General features: G+C 42.6%; 1 protein-coding gene and 1 long non-coding RNA gene across 9 annotated transcripts in view; one reads left to right on the top strand and one right to left on the bottom strand.

The window, feature by feature from the left end:
• Positions 1-21,559, top strand: part of PNPLA4 (patatin like phospholipase domain containing 4) — a 120,029-nt gene that overhangs the window by 62,533 nt on the left and 35,937 nt on the right. Inside the window, exons 7-8 of one of the 7 annotated variants that reach the window (XR_010838729.1) lie at positions 15,341-15,427; positions 16,947-17,364. The exons of 2 other annotated variants lie outside the window; for them this stretch is intronic. Coding sequence is in view for 4 of the 5 variants with exons in the window: in XM_067023986.1 (XP_066880087.1) it covers positions 16,944-16,997 (54 nt within the window). In the remaining variant the exon portion in view is untranslated. Of the gene's footprint in view, positions 1-5,975; positions 6,043-9,513; positions 9,602-15,340; positions 15,428-16,943; positions 17,365-21,559 lie in introns of those variants that run through there. 4 more of the 7 variants (XM_067023986.1, XM_067023987.1, XM_067023988.1 and 1 more) reach the window with 4 other exon arrangements.
• Positions 4,874-21,559, bottom strand: part of LOC136793464 (uncharacterized) — a 336,850-nt gene continuing 320,164 nt past the window's right edge. The window contains exons 4-6 of one of the 2 annotated variants that reach the window (XR_010838730.1): positions 8,492-8,697; positions 5,962-6,314; positions 4,874-5,004 (exon numbers count right to left, since the gene is read on the bottom strand). This is a non-coding gene — a long non-coding RNA (uncharacterized lncRNA). Of the gene's footprint in view, positions 5,005-5,122; positions 6,315-8,491; positions 8,698-21,559 lie in introns of those variants that run through there. The other variant, XR_010838731.1, reaches the window with a different exon arrangement.

The raw sequence follows: 21,559 nt of genomic DNA on the forward strand, positions 1-21,559 counted from the left end.
ACAATGTTAAATTTCCGTGTAAACAGATATTTCTCCTAAAGCGGGCTCATGTCACAGTAAGTGTGCTATGCATTCTGCGTGCCACTAAAACATCTCTATCATGCAGACGGAAGGCAATGTATATATGTCACAGTTTTACAAATAGGTTCTGTCAGTATGTGTTCAAGTACTAATCAATCAACATTATACAAATAATCAGCCTAATAATTTGATATTTGTTTAGGGTTCCTGTAAAATTAACTACTCACAGAAAATTATGAACAGAATTGGAAAGCAGTGCCATGCCCAAGAAGATAATAAATCCAGTTTCTCTGGTAATTTAAATCTTATTCCATAACTGTAGGTAGGATCTGAAGAGGAAGAAATGCAAATGAGATGTTCATAGAACATTCCAGTATTCATTCATTCACTCACTGTACATTGATTCCACGCCAAGGTCGCAGTGCATCCTCAAGTACAACATATAAGCATGTGGAGTGCTTTTCGGATGCAAAATTTAAGACCCTATGGAAAAACAGTTTGAGGAACCAAGGTAACAGGTAAATCACTGACATCTCAGATGGTTACAATCTTTCATTAAAATAAAACAAGCCAGCTTACTGCCTGCAGGGCATGTTAATGATATTAACATAGAAATAAGGGGAATTCTGTCATTGATTACCATTTTCCATCTCTTGCTCATGAGATCTGTTCTTCCTTGGGCTTCAAGTTAATGCTTAGAAGTTGCATCCTTTATAGTAAAGGAGGGACGTAATTTTCCTGTCTTTTCCTTGAGCCAGGTGTTCTTGGTCTTTCTGAGTTTAACACTTGCAGTTATTACGCTTTGTCTGCTGGTTCCTACTGCTGTCCCAGAAGAAATCTGTGAATGCTTAAAATGGACAACCAACCAACCAAGTACAAACTGTTTTTACCCGACTCAGCCTGCAATTCCAATCTGTCTGATAGCCTTAGCTCTGCCCATGCTGATTTTGTGCTGACACACACATGCTCCGTTCCCCTTATTTGTGGGTTTTTTGGGTTTTTTTTTGCCACTTGGCTTGTGGGATTTTAGTTCCCCAACCAGGGATTGAACCTGCACCCTCGGCAGTGAAAGCGCGGAGTCCTAAGCACCGGACTGCCAGGGAATTCCCTCGGTCCCCCTTATTTGGATCTGAGCGTTCTCCCTCCTAACAGACAAGGAAGACAGTTATAAGACCTGGATTTGCTTTCTCTCACCATCTCCTTTCCCAAGGTCTATTCTAGAAGTCCACTTCTATTTAGGCTTCTTCCCCCCCCCCCCCCCCCCTCGCTTAAACCCCTCCTCAGGATGTTTAAGCACCTGGTTTGCTTGGCTGTTGATGGGGTTAATGCCTAATTAACCCTGGTAAGAGTGACACTCACCTGCATTGACATTTTCCTCATTGTTAAAAAGGCATATGTAGATTAATTCATATGTGCTAGAATAGTTTTCCCAAAAAAGGGTAGCTTCAAATTAAGGATGGGTCACTCCATGTGTAATATGCACTGTGTCACGTGTAGTAGGGTGAGAGGGGGTACCCAAATGGTGGGACACAGCTCCAGTATTCAACGAGGTGACAGCTATATTACAGAGAACCCTGGGATACCAGTTGGCACGTAGAAGATAACAAGTCTTGAGAAAAGAAGGCAGCGAGAGAACTTTCCTGCATTGGGTGTGTGTGTGTAGCAATGTTTTGTGGGCTAGCCTGGTGCGTGTGTGTGTGTGTGTAGCAATGTTTTGTGGGCTAGCCTGGCTGGTGAAGAAGTGAAGAAGCAAGAGGCAAGAGGACCTCTCTGGCAGAAGGAACAGGTTGTACAAAGATATCTGGAAGCAGAGCCCATGCTAATGCGTCATTCATTTATCTGAAGCGGCTTCTAAACAGAGGATGGTGAACCGCAGGAGATAAGACTAGGGCATGTCCTGGAAATAAACTTGTGCCGGCCTGGCCGGCCTGAGGAGTGTGTGATGACTCCCTGAACAGTGGAAAGACATTGATGATTCGTGAGTGTGGAAGGAGGAAGGCATCTCAGTTATATTTCAGGAAGGTGAGTCTGAAATCACCGACTGGGAACAAAACAAGACTTAAGGAAACAGTTGTAGAGATGATTATAATTCCGTGAGAGGATTGGAGGGTCTGAATTAAAGTAATGGTGGAGAACAGATATCGTTGAATGTCCTTCTGAAGGCTTCTTAGGAGCATTCAAGAGCTGTAATGACCCTATAGACCCACCCACAGAGGGATGGATAAAGAAGATGTGCTATTATATATGCACAGTGGAATACTACCCAGCCCTGAAAAAGAATGAAATCATGCCATGTCCAGGAACACGGATTGACCTTGAGATTATCATACTAAGTGAAGTAAGCCAGACAGACAAAGACAAGTATCTCATGATATCACTTACATGTGGAATCTAAGAAAAATTATACAAATGAACATTTTTACAAAACAGAAACAGACTCACAGACATAGAAAACAAACTTATGGTTACCAAAGGGGAAGAGGTAGGGAGGGGTAAATTAGCAATTTGGGATTAACAAATACACACTATTATATATAAAATAGTCAACAAGGACCTGCTGTATAGCACAGGGAACTCCACCCAATACTCTGTAATAACCTATATATATATGGGAAAAAATTCTAAAAAAGAAGTGATACATGTATATGTATAACTAAATCATTTTTCTGTGCACCTGAAATTAACAAAACATTGTAAATCAAGTATACTCCATTATAAAATAAAACTTTTTTGTAAAAACTAAAATAAACACAAAACAAGACAAAAGACCCTGTGGAATTGCCGGAAGAGCCGAAACCCAGAGAAATCAGGTGAGTGCTGGAGCTTTCAAGCTGCTTTGGCTCAAGAGACAATGAGCTATGACCACTCATGTGGGTTTGGGTTTCAGTGGCGCCTTCACCCTAGCCTTGGGGCCTGGAGTGTCTAAGTTCGAGCCTAAGGTACATGCAAATCAGAACTGAACCAGCCAAATCCCACTCCAACCTCAGCACCGCACAGAAGGCTGCTTTGGGCCAGAGCAGAGGAAAAGAGGCAGGACATGATGAACAACGACGACAGTGCGTCCTTGGGAAACTGGGGGTCGAGGTGGGGTAGATTTGCTTTGGTACAAATGCAAAGTGGGGACTGTTGGCATCCGGCCAAAAATAACCCAGTTGGGAGCTAGGGGAGAAAGGTTAGATTTGAGGACTCTATTTAGGCTGTGTTGCCACGGATAGAAGTGTGGGAGGGGTGAGATTTCTGCAGGAGTGGGGGGGACGCACTCACCAGGAGAGGACCAGACCCAAGGATGCGACAGGAGGGGCCGAGATGAAGGATGAGGAGACAGGGCGTGTGACCTTCTCCCAGAACCAGGCTCACGTGCAAGGGGTGTATTCGGGTGAAGTGCCCTCGGGAGGGACCAAGAGTGGACAGAAGGAGACCGGGAGGGCAGGGAGTCGGGGAGCGAGCTCTGTTAACTCCCGGTGCAGATGGAGAGAGGGGCCCGCCGCTGCTGGGGCACAGGCAGAGAGCCAGGGTTCAAGGTGTCCGGGGACTTCAGCGATGGCAGAGGCGGCAGCAAAGTCGCTCAGGCTCATGCGGTCCCGACGAGGGGGGAACCGAGAGGCAGCCGAATCCTCGGAGGCCCGGTGGAGACCAAGAAGTGCAGGAGGAGTGGAGGTTCACAAGTGACCCCAGAGAGCCGTTTCCGGAAAGCCAGGGGAGGAGGAAGAGGGTTTTAAAGGAGGAGAGATGAAAGGGTAGGAACTGAATAGCTACAGCAAGAGGAAACTCCCACTTGGGTTGTTCAGCCATGAAATACGGTGGCAGGAAGCGCTGCCTTGAGGGGATATTTGGGGAAAGCGTTGTTCTCGCCGAAGTGCAGCTGACTATATACAGTCAAAGGAGACATAATAACTTACATTTGTAGAAAGCTAGCATGACACCGCGAGAGGAAATAACTCTTACCAAGTGGCCTTCCGTAGGAGCTCATCACGTCTCGTCCGCGGCACCGTGCAGGTGAAGCATGTGCTCCTGTTCGGGGGATTCTGTCTGAAAAATTCCGGGGAGGGCTCTTCACACTCAGAGCGCTGTGGAATCCAGAAAGCAAGGACAGGAAATGCCTTCGCACGGACTTTGGATTTGCAACTGGGTAACCTGTACTTTCACCATAAAAACCCACGGACCATCTAAGACGTTTATGTTTACAAAGTATATTCTGTTCTCCCTCCATCCCTTCCTCTTTCCACTCTCCCTCGTTCCAGAACAACGGGACCAACTTACCTTCGGGCCCCCAAAGGCAACGGACAGTGCGTGTGTCCCTGAGCCCACAATGAGCTGGGAGACGGCCCCGCCTGCAGGGGCTGCAACGTACCTACCGGCCGCTGCAGCCCAAGACGTTCCTCACTTCATGGCTCTACCACAACTGGATGAAATCCCCAGACAAAATAAGCACGAACCCCCCCAAACTAGATACCCGAGAGTCTGAGAACACACTTGTGTGAGAGCCCCTCACGGCCCTCTGAGGCAGCCGGACCCTGAGCCGCCACGTCCGCACGCGGGTCGGAGCCCTGACACCCAGCAAGGCTGAGTTCGTGCCCCACCCCTGCTCCCCAGCAATGGGGAGTTTCGCTGCTGCTGCTGGGAACCCCCAGCGACAGCGGCCTCCTCTCTGCCAGCCCGCCAGCCCTTACTCCGCAGCCTCACGGACGACCACGTGAGAGGACAGATACTGTCGGGACTTGGACTCCTGGCCTTTGAGCTTTGCAACGACTAGCTTCCCACTGAGGTTAGCGCTCCCGTCCCCACACCCTCGGCGACGGGATGTCCTAACCGTCCGTCGCGCCCTCATTTTGCTCCCACCCCCGACCCCTCTGGCTTTCCTGGATAGCGTGTCCCGCAGCTGCCCTCATTCCTCTATTTCCTCCTGAAGCCTGTGAGCTCCTTCACCACGGATGTCTTCCCGTGTGTGAGGACACACGTCATTTCAATCCCCAGAACATCCCACTGAAAAGCAAGCAGAGCCAAGCAACAGTTTAAATGTGAGCATCGCTTTTTCCCTTTCCGTTGAGGGTATGCCTCGATTCGGTAGTTTTCCCCAGATTATAACTTGCAAAGTAATCACAGTACCTGTTATGTTTCTTATTTCTCTTGCATACCGTGGTCATTAGATGAGTTTCTAACCTAACTAGGAGACAGGACACCGGGTAAAAGTGAAAGGGTTCTATTATTTGTAAAATTAATCCATGAAATTCCATCTGATACAAAGCTGAATAACTCGCATAGATTTAAACATACTATTAATGAAATCACATGTTTTATCCACCCAGATAAAGCACGAGCAGATTTATTTTGATTTTGTTTCTATCCATGTATTCCCAAAGTATTTACTAAAGCTGATAAGCTCTGAGTCTGCTAAGCAAGTTGGACAAGCTTCCTGTCCTCAGGGAGTTTACATTTTCTGGGAAGTGACAGCAGGAAGCTTTGGGATGATAAGAAATATGAGAAAAGGCAAACAAATCTCCCTCAGAGCAGCGTCAAAAGAAACAATGTCACCTCTCCAAAACAGTGGTTCGCTCTCACCTGGGGCAGTGTTGCCCACGATGGGGCAGTCAACAATGTCTGGGTCGTTTGGGGGGTATCGCCTGGAGGGGGGCTGCTACTGCATCTAGCGGGTGGAGGTCAGGGGTGCGGTTCAGCACGCTGCAATGCACGGGAGGCGCTCCACAAAGAAGGAGCCAGACACAAATGTCGGCAGCACTGAGGTTAGGAAGCCCTGCTCTCACGCTAGAGTTATAACGCACGTATAATTTCCTTTTATGCTTATTTGCTCTCACAGACAGACACATAAAAGACCTTGTCACTGCTTCGGAATTCCAGTAGTGTTTTTAAGATTAAAAATTGCAATTTTTTTTTCTCAAAAGAAAAGGAGTCTACCTTTAAGATTTTTTTTTTTTCCCTTACTGTATATATAATAGTCCAGTGTCCTTTCATGAAGTGCGTTCTGGAGCAAGAGATGTGACTTTCAAAATCTCACCACCACCATCATTTACCTGAAGCGAGACAAATGCCAAGACTCCAGTTTTTAGAAATGCTCTTGTCAATCTGAATTTGTGACTTCTGAAAGCAGGAGAAACGCTGGGAAGGTTCCAGGCTCTCTACTACGTAGGAATCTTTAATCCGGCATAACTGGACCCTCCTATCAGTTGCAGGTGCATTTGTGTAGTCAGATGAGCAAATTATCAGAGCAGGTGCATCAACAGAAACGTTGCTTTCTTGAAGATACTGCCCAACATACATTCTGGACTCGTGACTCCCTGCAAAATAGAATTAAATATACTAAATCTGCAGGATATAGACTGCCACCGACTTGTATTCATTTGTATTAGATTTTGCCAGTGACGTCGTGAAATTTACCTAGCACCCCAGAGACTGTTTCTGTCATTCAGGGGGTCTCCTTTAAGGCTCCCGCAACTATATTTACTTCCCTCCCCTCCTTCCCTTTCCCCACCAACACCGCCTGCACCCAGATCCACATTTACACTGTCTTTGTCCTCCTAAGCTGCCTTCTCTCTTATGATTTTTCTTTTTTTTTTTTTTAACGGACAAGAGGCTGCAGCTAGTGCTACATCTCAAAAAAAATCAACTCATTACAGTGCTGTACGTTCATAATGGTTGTACGTTTCCCTCTATCCTTTTTATATCTTGAATTACATTTAAGCGTTTCAGGAATCCATTATGTATCATAATCAAACATCATCTTCCCTTGTGCATCTATTCCTGTTTTAAATCTGGATTTCTAAAATGCCTGTGCTGTTTTTATCTGTTTAACTCCATCCTCTCTGGTTTTCCTAGAGGAAGAGTGAGCTTTCAGTGGTTTGGTCTGTGAATCCCTGCAAGCCGTTCAAGGAAGCGAGTTGCCCAGTTAATCATATTTATTCTCTGACAGAAAATAAGAGAGAAGACAGACACAGAAGCCCAGACTTTATAGAAAGACAAACCCAAATTCGAATCCTCTCTTAGCTGGTAAATCACTTAATCTCCTGAACCAACACGTATTCATCTGTCAAATGCCTACAGGACTTATTTTGAAGTTGTTATGAGGATGAGAAACATGGGGAAGGACGGCAGCCCAACAAACTTACTTCCTTTCCTGTAAAAATGATAAATGCAGGCTCCCCTTGAAAGGGGAACAGCAGGCAGGGCAGACGTGGCTTCCTTTTCCTTTCACCCTAAAATACCTATCAGTGCCTTGGTCCACTTTTCAATCAAAAACACCATCTGGACATCTGGGGACCAAAATGCCCATCAACTTTTTCTCTACTGCAGAAATTAATTACCTACACAGACCTCACTCTTGAAGTCACCTTGACATAAGGAGGATGGGAGAAGAATTGAACCCCAAAAAGGTTTAAAATTCCTTTAAGTTTAACATTTGTAACGGAATAGGTTTCTGTGAGCTTGCAAAATTCTGAAGCCTTTGCTTTTAAAAGATATGTGCAAAGACAGAAGGTAGGAGGCATTGTCACAGGGAGAAAGCATCCTTACATACATGAAAAAGAAGGCGCCACGCGCAAGCTTTACTTCAGGAGGAAGATAGATCTGCCCGTACAATAGTTCCACTCACTCGGTGTAAGTTTCATCTTTTTCTTACGTGCAAAGTTTCTTACCAAAGTCAGAGAAACTAAAAGTACACTCCCCCCCCTAAAAAAATTCTTAAATTTCACAAGAGGAGATTCCATGTTACCTGTGAATCTCCTTCTGTGACATCTAGGTGCATATGAGCAATACACACTGAGGAAAACGTCCCTGCATAACCTCCTTGACGTTTGCTTTCCTTCTGGAGCCCTGGGTCTCTGTGCCAGACTGCACTGTAACCAACACTAGATGCTAAAACAGAGGCAAAGCCGGGACTTGTATCTGCTCCAGAGAGCACCGTTTCAAAGCTCAGCAGCATTGCAACCAACAATATCTTTTCCTATAGTGCGAAGGAACAAATCAATAGAGTTATGGTCAGTTGTCAAAATTTCAGATCTAAATAATGATAGTTTATAATATAGCCACGATAGCATGCTAACAGGAAACAAACGTGGGGCTTTATAATATTTTAAAATTATAAAAACAGTTTTGACAGGAACTAACATTTTAAAACAAGAAGACTGGAGATACACAGACAAACGCACAGAGAAGGGGATGCTTTACTAAACCCCACATAAAATGAAATCATTGATAAATGAGAAAATTCAATGATGCCTTCAAAGGAAGTCATTATCTAGGAGACTTTCTGCTAACTTCAGAAGAGTGCTTCGTTTCATTACTACTACGAACTAAAAGAAAAGCATAACATAGAAAGCACAATAATTAAGCTGTTACCCTTGTATGTCAATCTAACTGTAGCATGGATGTGAGCAAGCCGTGACAAAAATGAGAGGAACACAGAACGTTTCCAGTGAAACTCTCAAACCTTGAGCTTGCAGAACTGTAATCACGTTACCTTTTTAAAACTGGACCATGGCTTCCCTGGTGGCGCAGTGGTTGAGAGTCCGGCTGCCGATGCCGGGGACACGGGTTCGTGCCCCGGTCCGGGAGGATCCCACGTGCCGCGGAGCGGCTGGGCCCGTGAGCCATGGCCGCTGAGCCTGCGCGTCCGGAGCCTGTGCTCCGCAACGGGAGAGGCCACAGCGGTGAGAGGCCCGCGTACTGCAAAAAAAAAAAAAAGGACCATTTGAACTCAGCATGGAGGGTGTAAAACAAGTTTCAATAGAGCTGTTTTGTACAAAGGGTGACCCCTCCCCGCAGGAGCCATTTCTTGACTTAACCATTACTCTGTGGCTGTGAGCACAGAAGTTGATCAACTCTTGACATCCAGAAGGTCTGCTGGCTTTTAGGCAGATACTTAAATTGTAAGCAAGTGAACCTACTAAGTGCAAATGGATAAACAAAAGAAACGACAGACACTTACAGAGGCTCTCACAGTTCTGGAGTTGAGGGTCTGTCTTGGGGCTTCTCAGGGCTGACAGTTCATAGGCCAGCAAAGCTGAGGTCCTTTCTGGAGGCCGTATATGAGGACACGTTTCTTGCCTTTTCCAGCTTATACAAGGTGCATCACATGTTTTGGTTTGGGGCTTCTTCCGCCTTCAGAATGCCAGCCAAGACCCCATGAACCGTGGGTGTCACCTCTAACGCTGACTCCGCCACCCACTTCCACATGGAGGGGCTTTTAGGATGCTGTTGGTCCACCTGCATAATCCACCATTCCCCCCGTTTAAGGTCTGCTCCTTAACAGCCTTCCTACCATCTGCAACTTCAATTCCCCTCTGCTGTCCAAGGGAACATATTCACAGGGTCTGGGAATTAGGACGTGGACTTCTTTGTCGGAAAGGCCATTATTTTTGCCTACAGTAGCAACCATCTAATTCCTTAGATTTCACATATTTGAAACTGAAATGTATAGAGTTTATGTGATGTTTAAGGAATAAAATGTTATTTTACTCCTAAAACCACATGATATGCCAGCATCTAGCAACCAGGCCCATGAGCCACAACTACTGAGCCTGCGCGTCTGGAGCCTGTGCTCCGCAACAAGAGAGGCCGCGACGGTGAGAGGCCCGCGCACCGCGATGAAGAGTGGCCCCCGCTCGCCACAACTAGAGAAAGCCCTTGCATAGAAACGAAGACCCAACACAGCCAAAGATGAATAAATAAATTAATTAATTTTTTAAAAAACCATGATATTGACGGTTTTTAAACTATGCTCTTGTCACCTGCACATGTATATATAATTTTGATCTATATTTCCAATATAATGGTTGTTAAATGAATTCTGTGTGCCTTTTGCACATCGTACACTTCAAAACATTGCATGCATTCATTTTTAAATCTCTCAGAGTGCAAACACTAACATTTACCAATTTGCCAAGTGACATAATACGTAAATGCAACAAAACGAACCGTGTCATGCTATGACAATCTCTAAGGTGGAATTACATCAGATAGTAAAATGGAAACCATGATCTCATCAGACACTTGAAAGCAGTGTGAGTAAAAAGTATCAGTATCTTAACCAAAAAATGTGTTTTTACTTATTCGTTCTTTTTTTAAAAAAATGTGAGTTCAGGTTATTCACGAGTATTTTTCTTTTTCATTTTTCTCTATTTTTAATAATCTGAGATTGATTTTAAGTAATTCTGTCTAGTTTTATCTTTTTTGAAATCATAAAAAATGAAATGTTCCAAGTCTTTACCCAATTCATCTGCACAAAAAGAAGGTTTAAAAACCCAGGACTCTTAGATGGATGAAAGCTTGATTTGCTCAAACATTTGATACTAAAATATCTCAAGGACAACATTTGAAACCACTCATCAATTAAGATAAAATGTCAATGGAGGTATTATAGTCATGAATATTTATGAGGTGAATGACAAAGCATCCAAATATATTTGAAATGTACTTAACAAAATGTATTTTAAAATGCAAAGATACAGTTTGCATTTCCCAGTCTTTGACAGAATAAGTCAACAGAAATAAATGAAAATGTAGAGAATATGTATACTGTGATCAATAATGTCTGTTCATAGTTACAAATTAAATTGTGAGTCCTGGTTTTGCAAGTGTATGCACATTGAGTCACCAAGGGAATCTTTATGTTAGGTGATACGGAACTTTATACTAATATTTTTAAAAAGGAATAATAATAATAATAATTCTGAAAACATTCTTTGACCTGAACACACACTCACACACAATTTGATAACAGTATGGTAATAACAATACTGCCGTCACCACAAAAGCAGCAGCAGACCCTGGGATATTAGACAGCCTCTTTTCATCCAAAATAAAGGAATTTAAATACCCTTAGAGGTATAACCGATCAAAATTTGTCCCCTCTACCTACGTCCTGTCATATTAGCTTCAGGCATTTTCTTTAAAACACTTACCTGAAATACCTTTTTAAAATAGACTCCATAGTTTGAAAAAAATATCTCCATAGTTTTTGCCTTTTTCAGAATGCCACAGAGTTGGAATCATACATCATGTAACCTATTCAGATTGGTTTCTTTCACTTAGTGATATGCATTTACGGTTCCTCCATGTCTTTTCTTGGCTTGATAGTTCCCATAATATTCCATTGTCTGAATGGACCACAGTTTATTTATTTCCCCCATTCAACTACTGAAGGACATCTTAGTTGCTTCCAAGTTTTGGCAATTGTGAATAAAGCTGCTGCAAGCATCCGTTTGCAGGTTTTTTTGTATGGACATTAAGTTTTCAGCTCCTTTGGGCAAATACTGAGGAGCACAGTTGCTGGTTCACATGGTAAGAGTAGTTCTATAAGAAACGATCCAGATGTCTTCCAAAGTGTCTGTACTGCTTTTCATTCCCACTAGCAATGAATGACAGTTCCTGTTGCTGTATATCCTCACCAGCATCTGGTGTTATCGTGGTTCTGGATTTTCACCATTTTAAGAGTTGTGTAGCGGCGTCTCATGGTTTTAATTTGCAATTCCCTAACGACATATGATGTGGGACGTTCCGCTCATATGATTATCTGCCATGTGTGTATATTCTTTGGTGAGATGTATGTTCAGATATTTTGCCCATTTTAAAATCAGGCTGTTTGTTTTCTTATTGTTGAGTTTTAAAAGTTCTTTGTATATTTTTGACAACTGTCCTTTACCGCATATCTTTTGCACATATTTTCTTCCAGCTTGTGGCTTATCTTCTCATTCTCTTGACAGAGTCTTTTGAAGAGCAGAAGTTTTTAATTTTAATGAAGTCCAGCTTATCAATTATTTCTTCATGGACTGGTGTTGTCTTTAAAATGCTATCACCAAATTTCAAGTCATTTAGATTTTCCCCTGGTTTTGCATTTGCGTTTAGGTTTATGACACATGTGAGCTGATTTTTTAAAGGGTGTAAGGTCTGTGTCTACATTCATTTTTTTACATGTGGATGTCCAATTAGTTGTTCCAGCACCATCTTTTTGCTGAAAGACTATCTTTGCCCCATTGTGGTTGGCTCCTTTACTCCTTTTTCAAAGATCAGTTGACTATATTTGTGAAGGTCTGTTTCTCAGCTCTCTCTTCTGTTTCATACATTTGTCTATTTTGCCAATACCACACTGTTTTAATTCAGTTGCTTACGTATATATTGGCTATGTCCCCAGTCTTTGTTTTCTTCAAGACTTCATCAAGGGACTTCCTTGGTGGTCCAGTGGTTAAGACTCCACGCTCCCAATGCAGGGGGCCTGAGTTCGATCCCTAGTGAGAGAACTAGATCCCGCCTGCTGCAACTAAAAGATCCTGCACGAGGCAACAAAAATCCCGTGTGCTGCAGCTAAGATCTGGCACAGCCAAATACATAAATAAAAAATATTAAAAAAAATGAATGCATCAATAAATAAATATTTTTAAATGAATGATTTGGAGGTTGGGTTAAAGAGGAAAGCAAAATATCAATTGCATTCATTCACTCATCTCCTTTAGAAGCACGATGTGACTGGAACACAGTGGACAAGCAGGACACTGGGAACTGGTGACGTCTTGGATCAGAAACGGCTACGTATTGATGCACATAGGATTTGGTCTAAGGTGTAGTTAGGGGCAAGTTCACACTCATAAGCAAACATACAGGAAATCAAAAATATATTCACTATTCTTTAACTAGTTACAAAAAGGAAAAGTGAACAAAACAGAAAAAGCACAGTGAACTAAATATAGATAAACGTGGGAACTAATGAGTTCAGGGAAATGTGAATCCAAAAAAAATAATAATAATTTGCAAATTAACAGAAACATGACAGTTGAAGATATAACATTTTCTGCTCGTGACAGATTAGAAGGCAAAAGTAAACAAGGAAAATGAATAATTAATAAGATTTAATTAATTACTGTATATGAAATTGTGTGGCTCCAAATCTATTTATTAAATAACCAATTTTTCACAATTTCATTCATCTAATGCCAATTATTGAAAACCAGTTAGTTCTTCTAAGGCAATTTACCGCCTTTGAATATGTTCAATTCACCAAATTTTCCAAAATCATTTTTAAAGAAAATTCCTCTTAAATATATTAAATGAATTTGAATCAAATTCTCCTATTTTTTTCTCAACCAGGTAGTTTACGTGCACCAGAAAATAGTAAAAACATGATTTTAGTGATTATTTTCTTAAAACTAGTAGTAATATAGGTGCACAGAAGAAAAATCATTACTTTAGGGCCTAATTCTTTCAAGGAATATGGGTTGGAGAGAGCTACATGGACTCACTTTTCATGGGTATATTCTTACTGAATATTCCTGAAGAATAGAGGTTTAAACCCCCCACGTTCAAATGAGCTCATATTGAAACAACAGGATTTGTTTCACCTATGAAACTGTGGTATTATAATGTCAAGTATTCTTTATCATATCAACTGTTGAATTTTCAGAAGGGTTATCAATTTAAAACCCTTTCAGGCCTTTTATCGACCGATTGGACTTCTAGAAAATGCAAAGATTGTCAGATAAATACACAAAGTGCCTATTGAGGGATTTAGAAATAATTTGTTTATGATAATAAGGATCGAAGCAAGCTAAGGTATAACAGGCGATGCTTGTAAAACAACCATTGACACCGATGCCTATTTCCTAAGGTAGAAACTGCTCATCACCACGGTCTCCTCATCAGCCCCGTGGGGTAGGTGTGACTATCTCTGTCTTCCACAGAAAATATTTGGGGAGGGGGGAGCCTTTCAGAGTGGATAAGAAATGTGCTTCTTGCGGCTTCCCTGGTGGCGCAGTGGTTGAGAGTCCGCCTGCCGATGCAGGGGACGCGGGTTCGTGCCCCGGTCCGGGAGGATCCCACGTGCCGCGGAGCGGCTGGGCCCGTGAGCCGTGGCCGCTGAGCCTGAGCGTCCGGAGCCTGTGCTCCGCAACGGGAGAGGCCACAACAGCAGTGAGAGGCCCGCGTACCGCAAAAAAAAAAAAAAAAAAAAAGAAAAGAAAAAGAAATGTGCTTCTTGTTACAAAGCACAGTGACAGGCTGCAAATTTGAATTCCAGGCTCCCTAACCCCATCACTTGCTCAACTATTGAACTGAGAAGAAGCAAACATAGCAGGTGATTGAGACAGTACATATATACTATGAGGCTAATTTAAATACATGCAGGTGGATGGCGTCTGCACATAAATGCACAGGAAAACATCTTTGCAGAGAGCCATCAAAAGTCACACAGGTACTCTCTAATAACTGCTTGTCCCTCCTTGTTCCTACATGTACAGTCTAGTTTGTCTACTCGAAAGATGTTATATATAATTTTTTAAATTTCATAAAATAGAAGAAGAAAACCGAATGATTATAAATAAGCCCAGGAAATTATTCTTTTAATCAATCAGTAAAATAGACAAAACTCAGGACTTCCCTGGTGGTCCAGTGGTAAAGAATCCGCCTTTCGATATAGGGGACGTTTGCTCCATCCCTGTTCGGGGAACTAAGATCTCACATACCGCGGGGGCAACTAAGCCCGTGCACCACAACTACTGAGCTCACGTGCCTCAGTGAGAGAGCCTGCGTGCTGCGAAGTACAGAACTCACATGCCCTGGTGCCCACGCGCCACAACTAGAGAGCCCATGCGCCCTAAACCTGTGCGCCACAACTAGAGAGAAAACTAAAGAGATGCCCGCGCGCTGCAAGGAAGAGCCCACGCTCCGCAATGAAAGATCCCGCGTGCCACAACTAACACACGGTGCAGCCAAAAATAAAATTCAATAAATAAATAAATAATGTTTTTAAAAAAGGAAAAAAAATAGACAACTTTGTAAAATTTAATGAAAAGGCATGAAAAAAAGCAGAAAAAGAAATCAACAGAATTAGGCATGAGGAAGTGAATATGGCAGACACAGAGAAGAGATGAAAGATTTATAAGGCACTACTATGTACAAGTCCCTACAGATAAACTGGAAAATTTTAGAGAAGGGACAATATCCTTGCAAAATATAAATGGCCAAAATTAAATCAAGAATTTTAGAAGAAGTTGGAAATCTGTATAAAGCAATAACAGTTTTTTTAAAAAAAGGAAATAAAGCCACAAACAAAAAAAAGAAAACAAATGATAGTCAAGGCTCTGGGGTCACATAGATTTACTGATGAGTTCTTGAGTTTATTCAGCTCAAACAATAAAATCAATCCCATGCATACATGTACACACATACACACACACACACACACACAGGAGGGGGAATCCATTATGTTATCAGATGTTTGCTTGACTCTGATGGGAAAATCTGATGACTACAGTACAAAGAAGCATAGTTCAAAGCAGTACATTCAACTCTTGAAAACTTCCTTTTCCATCTTTTTCAGAAAACTAAAATGTAGAACCGCTACAAATGGAGTGCAAATCTGAGAACTTGGAAATCACCTAGACATCTTGATAAAGTGCAGATTCTGGTTCGTTCCGTGCAGGAAAGGCTGGTGATGAATACATACCCCCCGGGTCATACTGACGCTGCTGGTGTGCAGACCACACTCTGAACGGCAGGGATCTAGAGGGTCCCACCTTCTCCTCGCTCCTCCAGGGTCCACTAGTCCAAGCCCTTCTCCCCATCCTTGGTCTCAGTTCATGACCTTCCTGCGTCGGGTGGGGGGAAATCCACGCCATCAGTAGATATTCCTCAAGCTCTGCCTTCCAGTCTCCCCCTTGCCAGCCTTCAAGCCCACAGCATCCACCGTTCCCTCTCAGGACCTCAGAGCACCCAACGCTCCCTTGACTGAAAACACACCAGAATGGACTTCTGTGTCACCCCCACAATTCTCCCTCTCTTTCTATGGTTACCCGTATGCGTGCTAAACCACAGCCCTCCGTTCAGAAGTAGGCTATGGCTCTCCTAGGATAACCCTCCACCCCCCTAAAAGGGAAAACATAAATCTCTTGCTATGCCCACCTTCTCTTTCCGTAACTGCCCCAAAGCTCTCTCCTTGACATTAAGGCACCTCGGGGAAAAAATGATTTATTTTGTCACCTTCCAATTAACTCTCTTTTCCACGTTTCTCTTAAACCAGGATTTCTTCACACCTCTCCAGTGACACTGGAGTTGTTGAGGTCACCAGTGACCTCCATGCTGCTGTAGGCAATGCCAAACTCAGTCTCCATGGACTGCACCTACCAGCATCATTTGATAGAAGTATCACTTTCCCTACCTTGGAAAGCTTTCCTCAAGTGCATACCTTGGCCGCTTGCTCTCTGCTCTTTTCCTCCCTCCCTCACTGGGTGTTTCTCCCCGGGCTCCTTCGTCTCTTTTCCTTACCTTCACAACCTTGAAACGTTGCTGTGGTCCAGTCTTAGTCTATGAATATTTATTATTTCCTATCTACAGATACTCCCTCCAGGATCTCAGCTAGCCTGATGGCTTGAAACCTTACCTCTCTGCTGATAATACTTCTATCTTCAGGTTGTATCTCTCCCCTGAATGCTAGATTCATGCATTCAACTCTCTGTTAGTAGTTTTACATGGATGCCTAGTACTCATCTCCATCTTTTTTTCCAGATTTATCGAGACATAATTGACATATAACATACTGTAAGTTTAAGTTGTACATGGTGATGATTTGATACACATACATATAGTGAAATGATGACCCCACAATAGGGTCAGTTAATTCCTCCATCACCTCACATAGTTACCATTTCCTTTTTACGGTGAGAACACCTAAGATGTGCCCTCTTAACAGCCTCCAAGTACATAATACAGAATTGGTAACTACAGTCACCATACTGTACGTTAGACCTCAGAACTTCTACTCATCTTAGTAACTAGGAAGTCTGTACCCTGTGACCGTCATGTCTCCATCTCCCCAATGCCCCAAAGCCCTAGCAACCACCATTCTATTCTCTGTTTCTGTGAGTTCTGCCTTTTAAGATTCCACATAACAGCATTTCTTTCTCTGTCTGAATTCTTTCACTTAGCAGAGTGCCCTCAAGTTTCATCCACACGGTCACAAATGGCTTATTCCGCCATGAGGAAGAAGAAACTACTCATGCTAATCTCAACATGCCAAAAGCTAATGTCGGGGCTTCCCTGGTGGCGCAGTGGTTAAGAATCCGCCTGCCGATGCAGGGGACACGGGTTCGAGCCCTGGTCCGGGGAGATCCCACATGCCGCGGAGCAACTAAGCCCGAGAACCACAACTACCGAGCCCGCGTGCCACAACTCCTGAAGCCCGTGCGCCTAGAGCCCGTGCTCCGCAACAAGAGAAGCCACCGCAATGAGAAGCCTGCACACGGCAACGAAGAGTAGCCCCCGCTTGCCGCACCTAGAGAAAAGCCAGTACGCAGCAGTGAAGACCCAACTCAGCCAAAAATAAATAAGTTAATTTTTTTAAAAAAAGCTAATGTCCTCATCATTTCACCCATGCCATAATCCCCCCCAACACACACATACACGGAAAAAGGAAAAAGAAAAGGTCTTTGCTTCCCTTGCACTCTTCTCCACCTTTGTTTATGTCAGCTCTACTCAGACCAAGACTCAGGAGCTATCTGTGAGCTCTTCCTTTTCTTCATAGCCACCCATGCATTGTTTTCTGAAGGCCTATAACATCCATCTTCCAAGGACACAAAGCATCTGCTTCCTTCACCACCCTCTCTAGAGCATCATCATTGCCCTGCCGGGGGACAGCAGTCACAGTCTAATTGGATTCCTCCTTCCAAACTTTCCCTCCTACAGATCACCACCAACACAGCAGGCGGAGACCCACAGAACAGATGATGCCAGCCTCTGGCCCAAACTTCCAACGGTTCACCACGTTCCTGCCAGTGAACGTCAGCGTCCTTACAGAGTGCCGCAAGGCCCTACGTGAGCCCCTTCCGTTGACTTCTCATCACGCGTATCTTGCTCATTCCACCGACGGCAAGGGGCCACATAAGCCCTGAGCTGACCCAGTCACCCTCCAAGGCATGGACGATGCCTGCTTCTCAGAATGCTCTTCCCCAGAAAGCCACATGGCTGCTTCTTCACCACCTTCTAGGTTGTCTGAAATGTGACCTTCTCCATGGTCCAGTAAAATAGGCAGTGACACTTCCCACCAAGTATTTCTCAGTATTTTGAATTTACAGTAAGAAAACGGAAAGTGGTGTTAGCAGTATCAAGTACATCTTTTCTTAATGGAGACACATTTTGTTATATACTAAGACGAAATGTGTTGGACTAGTGCTTCTCAAACTTAAATGTGCATAGGAAACACATGGGGATCTTGTTAAACTGGAAATGCAGATTCAGCAGCTCTGGAGACAGAACCAAGGATTTGCCTTTCTAACAGGCTCCCAGGTGATATCCAGAACACAACTGGGCTACGATTTGAGCAGAGGGTCCTGAGAGGGTTTTTTCAACCTTTAGAAATGTGAAGATATACTGAAATGTGAAAAGAAAAAAAAAAGAAATTATTTTGTTTTTAATTTGTCACTATCAACATGTTGGTATATTTGAGTTTTCTTCATCTATAGAGCCTGCATTTCTCTTCACTACATTAATTCATTTTTAAAAATTAATGAGCACATACTATGCAACACACAATCAGTGTACTGGGTGCTGAGTATGTAAAAATAACTGGAGACTCAGCCCCCCTGGTCAGTGCATTTACAGTGATGTGCGTGAAAGACAGGATGGGCAGGGGCAGGACAATTCAGTTTCCACTGCTAAGGCGGGACAAGCACAGAACTTCACATAAACATGCACAGTTTTATCACCACTCAACATGCCCTTCCACCCATTAAAAAACCAGACAAGTTTAACAGCAGCTCACAATCAACTCAAAGAACTTTGCACATAATTTCCCTGGAACATTCAGAAACGATTTCTGTAACTGATATTCCATCTGTATAATGCATAATTATATGGCGAGGACAGAGACAGTGTAAAACACCAATGATATCTCAAGAAAAGTATTTCAGGAAGTTCAGGCTGAGTGAACACGTACATCTTGTGGTATTTTGTTTGATTTCCATTATAGAAACAATTTTATTCTGTGGATAGACACAATTACCTCAAGTATGACAACTATCTCATTAAAATGGCATCATATTTTAGCATAAAATGGCATGTTTTGAGACTTGATAAAGAAGCTAATGCATTTCTCTCTTTGTAAAAAGTCTCTGAACAATGGTTTGTGTCACTGTGGAGTTTTGGGGTTTTTTTTTTAATGTTTTGTTTCCAAACACTGCAGACAGTAGTGCCCGGGCAGATATTACATGTAAAAGAAGAATCACAACCCCTCTCTCCTTACACTATACAGAGGCTGGTCATTTGTCCACTAACCTCCTTGCCATATATTCACTCACTCTTTATTCTTTGGCTGCACTTCTGCTAAGAGTCTGGTACTGTGCTGCGCTGACCTTGGGAACAGAAAGATGATGAAGGCTCCTTCTCTACCTTTGAGGTTCTCAGTTCAGAAAGGAAAACATGTAAATGGTTAAGTATTAATTCCTCAGGGGAAGGGAGAGAGAATGGAACTACATAGTACGGTGGGCAGAGAAGGCAGGAAGGGATTGACTGGTCTTGAAGGATTAAAAACTTACCAAATGCATTGTAAATTTTTCATTCTCTTGGGGTGAGTCAAGGAACTTCATGAAGGTGCACGGTGTGACAAAGCTGAGGGACAGTTTCAACATGGCCAAGGTGGAGATAAGGGAGAGGATGCAACAAAGGTAATCTGAAAAAAAGTGAGGCCAATAGAAATAAAAACAAACACATGGGACCTAATCAAACTTACATGGTTTTGCACAGCAAAGAAAACCATAAAACAAACAAACAACCCGAAAAGACAACCTATGGAATGGGAGAAAATATTTGCAAATGATGCAACCAATAAGAGCGTAATCTCCAAAATATACAAACAGCACATGCAACTCAACAAAAACAAAATCAAACAACCCAATCAAAAAACGTGCAGAAGACCTTAATAGACATTTCTCCAAAGAAGACATACAGATTGCCAAAAAGCACAGGAAAAGATACTCAACTGATTATTAGAGAAATGCAAATCAAAACTACAATGAAGTCTCACCTCACACCAGTCTACAAGGGCCATCATCAAAAAGTCCTACAAATAACAAATGATGGAGAGGGTGTGGAGGAAAGGGAACCCTCCTACACTGTTGGTGGGAATGTAAGTTGGTGCAGCCACTATGGTACATATACACGATGGAACGCTACTCAACCATAAAAAAGAATGACATAATGCCATTTGCAGCAACATGGATGGACCTAGAGATGATCATACTAAGTGAAGTAAGTCAGAAAGAGAAAGACAAATATCATATGATATCACTTATATGTGGAATCTAAAATATGACACAAATGACCTTATCTACAAAACAGAAACAAACTCACAGACATAGAGAACAGATTGGTGGTTGCCAAGGGGGAGAGGAGTAGAGAGAGGGATGGACTGGGATGGACTGGGAGTTTGGGGTTGGTAGATGCAGACAGACTGTTACATTTAGAATGGATAAACAACAAGGTCCAAATGTAGAGCACAGGGAACTGTATCCAATCTCCTGGGATAAACCATAATGGGAACGAATTTTTTAAAAAAGAATGTCTCTGTGTATAACTGAGTCACTGCTGTACAGCAGAGACTGGCACACATTGTAAATCAACTAGACTTCAATTTAAAAAAAAAGAGAAAAAGTGAGGCCAGATTTTCACAGACTCTGTTCCCCGGTAGAGAACTTTAGAACAAGGGGACACAGCTTTGCTGAATGGCACCAAAATTTAGAAGTGACAAAATTTTAAAAGGTTATGCAAATTAAACCATTTCATTTACATAGGACAATGCACGTACTCCTTTGGCAGTATGGGGAAAAAAAAAAAAAAAACTGAGATTGGTTCGTACTTCACAGAAAGAGTCAGTAAGATAAAAACACCATTACATGATACCCCAAGGTGACTATACCCTCCTGTGAGTCATTTCATAAATTGAGGATGGTTTGGGTGCTTGTGGTGGAAAAGCCATTCAGGAATTGGAAATTGAGGGTGTTTCTGGAAAGCGGGAATGTCTCAATCTCTTTATTTTATAAAAATGTTTAGTGTAAACGTGTACTAAAGTTATGCATATATTTAATAAAACTGTCCTGCTTTGACTATGATGAAAACGATTCTATTTTAAAGTCCACCATGAGAAAACAAAAGCTGTCAGGTGACAGTTCAGTGTGTCACTGTACAGATGGACTGGATAGCTCAGGATGACCAAAGAGCCTAAGTTTTAACAACGTGAATAGACCAAAAACAAACAAAAAGGAGATAAAAAGGGAACTCACAGGAAAGGGAAATTTACTCTAAGGAAACCTCTCTCTACTATTTCTTCTTTTATCTTCTAAAGTTGGATGCTTTGCGCTTTAATGTTGAGTCTTTCTTCTTTAAAAAGAGAATATGACAGAGCTAAGTGAACATTATGGTACAAAATATTAAAATGACATATTTGTGTTTATGGACAAAGGTGAGGAATATCTACTAAAATAAAATCAGCATGAAGATAAGATGCACTGGATTATCAAATGAGATTCACTCTGAAATCTTACCTAGTATC

The sequence above is a fragment of the Kogia breviceps genome, chromosome X (genome assembly GCF_026419965.1).
Source record: "Kogia breviceps isolate mKogBre1 chromosome X, mKogBre1 haplotype 1, whole genome shotgun sequence".
NCBI lineage: Eukaryota > Metazoa > Chordata > Mammalia > Artiodactyla > Physeteridae > Kogia > Kogia breviceps.